The sequence below is a fragment of the Egretta garzetta genome, unplaced genomic scaffold, assembly GCF_000687185.1.
Source record: "Egretta garzetta isolate BGI_Z169 unplaced genomic scaffold, ASM68718v1 scaffold616, whole genome shotgun sequence".
NCBI lineage: Eukaryota > Metazoa > Chordata > Aves > Pelecaniformes > Ardeidae > Egretta > Egretta garzetta.
Window position 1 is genome coordinate 32601 of NW_009259982.1, and position 8344 is coordinate 40944.

The window sequence follows — 8344 nt, forward strand, 5'->3', positions numbered from 1 at the left end:
GGTTCCTTTAGCACAGAGCACAGTCGTGCAGTTTAAAACCTGTTTTCTCCTGCAGGACCCCCATCTCCCCAGCGAACAGAATGAGCTGGCCAGAGGAGTGTTCCGTCGGTATTTCTTTTTCTCCATTCTGTGCGTGGCTGTTGACCTGCCTCATCTGCTGGTGTTACCCCATCAGTTCCCTTATCCATGCTTACAAGATCGATTTCCTGTAATCACTTCTTGTGGCGGTGGTCACGTAGGTGCTACCTTTTGTGCACAATTCCTTTTGGGGAATTGTTTCCTTTCTCCTTCCAATACCTGCTACAAAAGGGACTGAAACTTCAGGGTTAGCAGCCTTTAAATAGATGCCCCATTTGAGATGACTGGTTTTCCAGCTGGAATTCAGTATTGCGCTGTGTTTCAAGCCCGGTTCTGGCTAACTGGGTGCTGTTCCTTGCTTCACGTCGGATTTCGGGGCCTCTGCTGAGACACCCAGAATGGGGGGAAAGAAAGAAGAACATATGAGTTTGCTCACTAAAGTTAAGTGGCATCAAGAACAAGAGCGCTGTGCCAGAGAGCCAAGGTTTTCAGGGTATTTCAAATTGTTCCGAAAACTTCCTGGATCAAAAACTGCAAGGGGTCCTGCCCATCGGAGAGCTGTCCCGGCAGGCAGGAGGCCGTGTGGGAGGAGAGGAGGCAACCATAATAACGGCGTGTCGCAATCCATACGCAGCGGGCGGGGGTAAGCTCCCAAAGATACCCGCTTGTGACGCTAATCCAAATGATCTGTCCCGGAATCAGTGTTTTGCATGTGTGTTTTTTTTTTTTTTAAGAACAGTTGAGTAACTCTTGGTCTAAACTCTGGATGTGCAAGCACTCGTGTAAACGCTCAGTGTCTTCTCCAGGCGCCATCTGGTAATGTCCCTCTAGCGACCGCCCTGCCTTCTTAGTGTGATATTTCAAACATCTATATTTTTACTTGCCTGATTGCCACTTCCCATTTTTCCTTACCTATGATGTGAGCAAACGGCTCTGTACCTCACTGCTCCCATCTCGAGTCCATGCTGTGGAGAAGCCTTTCAGACCTTTCCGCGCAATTCGTGGTGTAATCGCTCCAAAGAACAAAAACCCACCTGATGGTGGAGTGGTGTGGATGCAAGGGCACGTTGCTGTCTTGCACGTCTTTGCTTGCCGCTATCTGATATTTGGAAACCTCGGCAAGCAGATAACGCTTTAAAATATTCTAGTTGCTGGTTTCGCTACGTCTTCTGAAGTTCGTGCGGGTGCCAGTCTGCAGATACTGTAGGTAATTATCTGCAGTCTCTCAGGCAATTAGCATAGTTTCTGATCAAACACTTGCTATTCTGGCATATCTTGTACTGTTCCCAAGTGGCAGTTTTGGCCTGAATTCCCTGACATGATCCTGGATAAAAACTAGATTATTTCTATGTGGTTGGCTTGGGTTTTTTTTAATTCTCCACTTTCAAGTGCTAGCTTGCAGGGCATCGTCCTCCTGTTCATATCCTGATTCCTGTGATTCCCCTCGAGTGGCACCGCCTTGGGATCACAGCTCGAGCTTCTGAAGCGAGCTTTTTTTCATCTGTGGCTCTGTCTTAGCTGGCCCAGATGAGTGTTCAAATTAATAAAGGTAATGCACAACGTTTCCTTTTCCTGGAGCTTCCACTCTGTTACCTTCCTTTCTACTTTACTTCACCTGCCAAAATCCAGCTAGATGCGAGGGAGAGAGGCGGCAGGCTCCTGTGAAATAAATGCATTTCGTAAATATAGGTTTCACCAGGTCTTCACCCGTTTTCTTCTTGCTGTGGGAAGACTTGGCTAGAGATTATTTCTGTAAAAGCCATCAACCTGTGTAGGAAGATCACTTCCAGGCTGGCATGGGTGCTTGGGATAATGTTTCTGGAAAGCTTGGGTGTTCAATGGCTGCAAATACCACCCCACCTGGGTACCAAGCCTGCATCTTTCTGCCCTCTTGTCTCCTCTCCCTGGTGAAGGCTGGCTTTTGTTTGCTGCCGTGCCTTCGGGCGTGATGGTGACAGCCCCTCCTTTCCTTCCTCCCTCCTGTAGCTTAGGCTGCGGATAGCCGTTCATAATAAATGCTTTGTATGAATCTTTCAGAGCTTTCAGAGCCATTTTTGGCCTTGAAAGCATTCTTTCCACCGTTAAAAGGAAACACGACTGAATTGTTAGGAAAATACCCTTCCAGGGTTCATGTGAGCGTGTGGAGGAGGGGAACTCTGTTCAGTCTTCACCGACTGCTGTCCTCTTCAGAACACCCTGCTGCTGCCGTCGGTGTTTCTTAGAGTGGTCTGAGCATGAGATGGGACAACACTGGTAGGTTTCCTGATCAAACTGGAACTCCAGAACCCTGCACACACATGTGTTGAACCCAGTGCCGGTCCTGAGAAGGCTCTGAGGGTCACTAAGACAGACATGAGTTACACCGTAGGCTTTTGGTCAGGTTTTGGGGTTTTGTTTTTTTTTTTTTGTACTTGAGCCCTCCTTGGAGGGGTAAAAAACCAAAGGAAACAAAACTGTCTTTTTGCAAGCTTGTGTTTGCAAGGTGGTGTTGAAGCATGAGAAATAGTTGGCTCTGTAAACACAGGGATCCAAGGTGGGGGAGCGAGTGTTGCAACCTCAGCGTATGAAGGAAGCCTGGTGGCGAAAGGAGATTATGAAAAGGGATTCAAACTGCGTGGGATGTGGAAGGATTCAGCAAGGTGTATGTTTTCAGTTCCCGAAACAATATTTGTGAGGAACATCTTTAACTGTGGCAAACTGTGGCTTCTGAGTCGCTCAAAACCATGAGTCTCAGACTGTGCTTTTCCTTTCCCGTCCCCCCCCAAGTTCTACTAAATCTGTGTGTGGTGGAGGGAAACAAGCAGCAGCCTGCACAGGCTGGGCTCTGCAGCCTGGTTTTGCTGGGTGGGGAGGCTGCTTCAATGGCCGGGCGAGGATGGCTCCATGCACACGTGCTTGGGTGGCTCCTCTGTGACCAAGAAGTCCCCTCTGCTGGATCTTCCAACTGCTTAGGCATTTCCATGGGATATGATATTTATTTACCCTTTGAATCTCCCTGCAATTCATCTGGCAAAGCTTTTTTTTTTTTAAGGCAGCTTGCAGATAGGGCACCACTTAATCTGCTACACCTTGTTCTCCTGACTGACACTTTGGAATTCATTTGGTTGGAATTGCCTGACTCCCTTCACTCCTCGTTGGCTGCCTAAAAAGCCTTAAGTAGGAATTGTACCAGTTTTCACTGCCCAAACTTCTGGTGCTGAAAGTTGGCAATTGGGAGCAGATGCTTTACAGCTTCAGCTTGTGCATTTATCATGCCAGTGATTCAGGGCAGCTGTGACCTGTATCAAAGCCAAGCTGTTAGGAGTTGCTGGGTCAGTTCTTCCATCAGCTTTTTGAACTGCTGTATCCCAGCTAAATTCATGCTGGTAGGAAAGACGGGGTGGGGGTGGAAATCTGGGCATGTTATTTCCTCAGCAGAAACATTTCTTAACAAAAGCCTAATGAAGGTAAGTAGCTTCCACATTCTGTTTTGCTAAGCTGAAAACAAAGCCAATCCTAAGTGTGAGTTCCGGGTGCTGCGTTGCTGGTCAAAGAGCAGTTTGCAAGAACGCAGGAGGGGAATGAGAGCAGTTGGCCCCTTCTGGGCTAAGACCACTTGCAGATACCAGCTCTTTGAGAAAAGCCCCGCGATGCCGGGTGAGCACGGGCAGGAGGCTGGCAGGTAGGCTGGGTTCTCCTGGCATTTGGAAAATAGGTCAGTGCTCTGCAAATATGCTGGCGGTCCTGGGGTGAGGAGATGCTGAAGCTGACAGAGCAGGGAGAATGTCGCTCGGTACGTTGCGGGCTCGGTGACGAAGGCGGCTGGAAACTTGGAGCTCCTGGCACAGCTTTCAGGTGCATGGGAAGGAGCGATCCCTGGCTGACAAGGGATCTGTGGCAAAGCTTGGCTGGGAGGGCAGGGTTTATTACACCAGCGTAGAGCCCTTGTGCCACTGACATCTCGCAGTTGCATGGTTCTGTATTGATTAAAAACCTCTCCTGATAAAGATGTGGCCGTAGCTGTTGGAGATAAGGCTGCTGGCAGCTGTGCACGAAGGCGGCTGAACGCTTGCCTCCGGTCCCTTCCCAGCGGCGCTGGAGCAATCCTTGTCTCCTTTGCGGAAGCAGGAGGCCGTCGCCTTCCCCTTAACAGGAAAAATGAGCTTGGAGGTGTTGCTGGCTGGAGCGGGATTTCTGACGCTGCTGGAAATGATGTATACCTGTTAGTTACGTGCCCGAGAGCTGATCTTCAAAGGGAATCTGCTGTAGATGGAATTAGTTGGGGTCTTGATGGGTGCCCAGCCTTGATGCTGCAGAGAAACTGCTTCCTCCGGCGGCCGTGCCGCTGGGGAGCTGGGTGCGTTGCTGCCTGTTAGCTTGCTCTCACTAAAGGAGGTGAATGAATCCGCCTGTTTTGGCGTTGGCTCTCAATGCTTAATTCTTTCCTCCTGGTTCATTTGACGTATCCTTGCCCTTTAAAAGCGAGGCACTGGATTTATTGCCTTGTGCTTTGATGCGAAAGACCTTGACTACTTTGAATTGCCCCAAGAGATACCAGTCTTGGCATGACTTCTGCATCAGCAGTACTTCTCGTGCTAGCGTCTTATCGGGCGTCACTCCCCAGCTAGCGGAACTCTGCCCAGCACATGCTGCAAGGTCATATGGGGAGGGGTTAAAAAGAAAAAGCAACCCCCAAACCCAACAAAATCAACCCTGGGTTAGAGCCAAGGGGGTTTGTTCGCTGCACGTTTGAGGTCTGTACAATGTGGAGATGATGAATAAATTCCGTGATGACTTTCTTCTGCAGTTTATAAAAGATTCATGGCGAGCAAGCAGACTAAAAAAAGCGCATCTTGTGTTGTCTCTTCTGGTTTAGTTACCTAAATGACTTGGATAGAATATCCCAGCCGACCTATATTCCGACTCAGCAGGATGTTCTGCGGACCAGAGTTAAAACTACAGGCATTGTGGAAACTCACTTCACCTTCAAGGACCTGTACTTCAAGTAAGTGAAGGGCAGCGCTTGTCCCTGTGGACTGCGGTGGCTTCCTCAGTGTGTGGTGGTGGTGGTGGTAGGTCCCACACCTGCGCTGCAAAACGGCTGGCCCTGTTTTAACTGTCCTCCTCGCCTCCGTTACGCTCCCTCTCTACTGGCATTGCTCACTGGAGGTACCGGTTTGACTTTTATTTGCCTTCTTCTGTTCTTTTCAGCTGCTTTTATGTTGGACTCGCAGACACAGGTACTGACTGCTTGCTTACAGGATCAAAAAAAAAAACCCCCCAAAACTAAAAGGACACTGACTCCTGGATTTTGAGTTTGAATTTAACCCCTTCCTTTGAAGCGGGAGATAAGAGCTCTCCTCGCAGTCAGTCTTGGCTCTGGGCTGCATGGTGTGCTCCACCAAGCTGGAAAAAAAGGGGACCGGCTGCGTGACACTGCCGAGGACGGGACTCGCTTCTCGTCCTTCTGAATTCGGTCCCTGCAGGGCTCGGGTATCGAGCCTGGTCTTGGCAGTGTCCCTTTACGTATTGCTAATCGAGCTCCCTCTAACCTCCATAGCGGCTGCTAGGCTGCAGTTTAGCTCTCCTCCCCGCTCTTCGTCTGCTCGTTAGAAAAATCCTTGCTTTGGATCCTGAGCGTGCTCCTGACAAACAGCCTGGAGCCCCACAGGGTGGGTGTGCGTGTCCCGTAATGTGGATGTAGGAAAACACAGCACCTGTACCTTGGGCGAGTTCCCTTCCTCTGTGGCAATGTCTTCAAGTCTTTGTGGCTCAGAGCCTTTGAATAAGCATTTGTTTGCTTATTTTCAGCTTGTGTTTGAAAACAGTTTGAAAAGAGCTGTAGCAAAAATCCAAACGTTGCTTATAAAATCTCATTTTGTTTGCACGCTGCTTTTTTGGAGAGAATGGTAGCATTTTGGCTTCTGAACTGTCTTAAAACGGTTTGTACGTTAATGCCTAAACACTTTGCATCGCCGAGATATCTGGTTCGTCCAGGGAAAACTTGCCTTCCACCATGATGTATTAGGATTAGCGTTTCCAGCTGCAGTGTGTGGTGCTCTTTTTAAAAACCATCACGTCTGACTAATGGAAGAGTGAGCTGGAGGTAGCAGGCATATTCCATTTAATCGTTATAACCCTTCTTTGAAAGTGAAATGGCTGAGCGCTTGGAGGCGTTGCCTCCCTGATGCAAGGAGGGGAATTGCTCTTTCCCAAGCCTGCCTGGAGTCATTGATCACGTGCGGAGCCCGAGACACGAGGTGGCTCGTCTCGGAGGGATTTGCTCCATAAAGGAAAGCGTTAATGCATCTTAAACCCTGAAGCTGCCATCTTCGCTGTGACGGAAGCCTTGATGTTAAATCTTAGACATTAATAATGGGCTGAGTTAGCCTTAGTATAACTGTGACTCGAATTTGGATTAGCTTGGCCGAGCTGACTTGTCAAGGATGCTATTCCATTCCGCATGTCTCCACGCTAACGGTGGAGAGTAATGGCAAATGATACAAGCTAAGTAAATAGCCTGTATCCTCACAGAGATTTTCATCTTCCCTCCGCTGGTCCACGGGGACGGTTTACCTTAAACAGAAGATTGGAGTTAGCTGAACGGCACTTCTGGCCGCCTTGTTTGGCGTCATTAAATTGCATCGCTTTTGGCCCACCCTGGGCACTTCCTCTCTTGTCTGCCCGTTTGCTCTGAGAGCAAATCGATGTTTATGATTTTCATAGCTCTTGGATATTGGCTTCTATCTGGCTTGATTTAATTAAGTCACAGTCCATCACAACATCCTGGGCAACCCTGCTTTGCATCAAAATATTTTGGTCTCCAAGACACTTGCAGCTTTTTTTTTTTTTTTTTTTTTTTTTTTTTTATGGAAAGAAATTCTGTAAGCAACTTTGCAGCCTTTAAACTGCGGTAGCTCACAGGTAATTATTTTTTTTAATACATGAAAAACTCTATCTTAACCCCGTCTTTCTGGGTCCCAGTAGTAGCGTGCAGGTTGTATGTCCCAGATAATCCTTTGTCAAGCACAGTGTAAATTAACTGGAAGAGCTGACTATGAGTAGGTGTTTGGAGTCCAGTCAAGCAAATGGATTGTTGCTAAGGAAATAGGAGACGGAGAACAAAATAAGCATGCCCCGGTGAATCAGCAGGCTTCTGGATAACAACGTAGGTAACGTCTAGTTCTTCCTGCTGGAATTGCTCTGAGGAAAAGAATTCTCATTTTAAAATCCACTCTTCCTGAGAAAGGGAGGGCTCAGAGTTGTTGGCCTTGCCAATGGAAGGTTTTCCCCTAAACCCTGCCCCTTTAAAAGTCCTTAGCAGAGCCTTGTTCATCCCCCGAGAGTGTCGTGGTGGCCGGGGAGCGAGGTCTCTGCAGCTTCTGAGATCCTTCTTCTTGCCTCTCTCAGGATGTTCGATGTTGGTGGCCAACGGTCGGAGCGGAAGAAGTGGATCCACTGCTTCGAAGGCGTGACAGCAATTATTTTCTGCGTGGCCCTCAGCGATTACGACCTCGTCTTGGCCGAGGACGAGGAAATGGTATGGTTATGGAGGAGTTCCCCATGCCTGGCCGCGTGGCGCCGTTGGAGAAGGGAGGTGGAATCGTGGGGTGGGCATGTCCCTGCCTTGCTCTTCTCGTTACAGTTGTTCAAGGGCTGCGAAGATGAGCGCTTCCTTGTCGCAGCCTGCAGTATCTTGCCCCAGATAAAATGTAATGCATAAATGAGATTTGTTCTCCAGGCCCTGGTTGCAGGGAGGTGCCTTGAGTTGTCCCCGCAGCCTGTTCCCCGAGGTGGGAGCACCTCCATGGAGGAACAAACACGTCCTGGGGGACCTATGGGATGAGGAGGTGACCTGCCCCTGCCCAGGGTTGTGCCCGTGCTCTTCCTGGTGAAGCAGCAGTGAGGATGTGTCAGTCACGCTTGACTCTATAGTCTGGCCTTTGCTGTAAAGCCTGTCCGTCCCCCCACCCCATCCCCCCCCGAATAACTCTGGAATGATGCATCGCCCTTCCGATTTTTATTTTCCAGAACCGGATGCACGAGAGTATGAAACTGTTTGACAGCATTTGCAACAACAAATGGTTTACAGACACATCGATCATTCTCTTCTTGAACAAGAAAGACCTGTTTGAGGAAAAGATTAAGAAAAGCCCGCTAACGATCTGCTATCCAGAGTACACAGGTAAGGTTGGGCTCCTCAAGCTCTGCTGTATTTGCTGCCAGGGCCAGGCATGAGTCAGTCAAAGCCTACACAATCCAAGAGAACTCGAAAGTTTATCTCTTT

The 8344-nt window shown here is 48.9% G+C and overlaps 1 protein-coding gene across 1 annotated transcript in view; it reads left to right on the plus strand.

Moving 5' to 3' along the window:
* GNAI3 (G protein subunit alpha i3) overlaps positions 1–8344 on the plus strand; it is a 35828-nt gene that overhangs the window by 25374 nt on the left and 2110 nt on the right. Inside the window, exons 7-9 of the mRNA XM_035895973.1 lie at positions 4934–5062; positions 7468–7597; positions 8089–8242. Of these exons, the coding sequence (XP_035751866.1) occupies positions 4934–5062; positions 7468–7597; positions 8089–8242 (413 nt within the window). The remainder of the gene's footprint in view (positions 1–4933; positions 5063–7467; positions 7598–8088; positions 8243–8344) is intronic.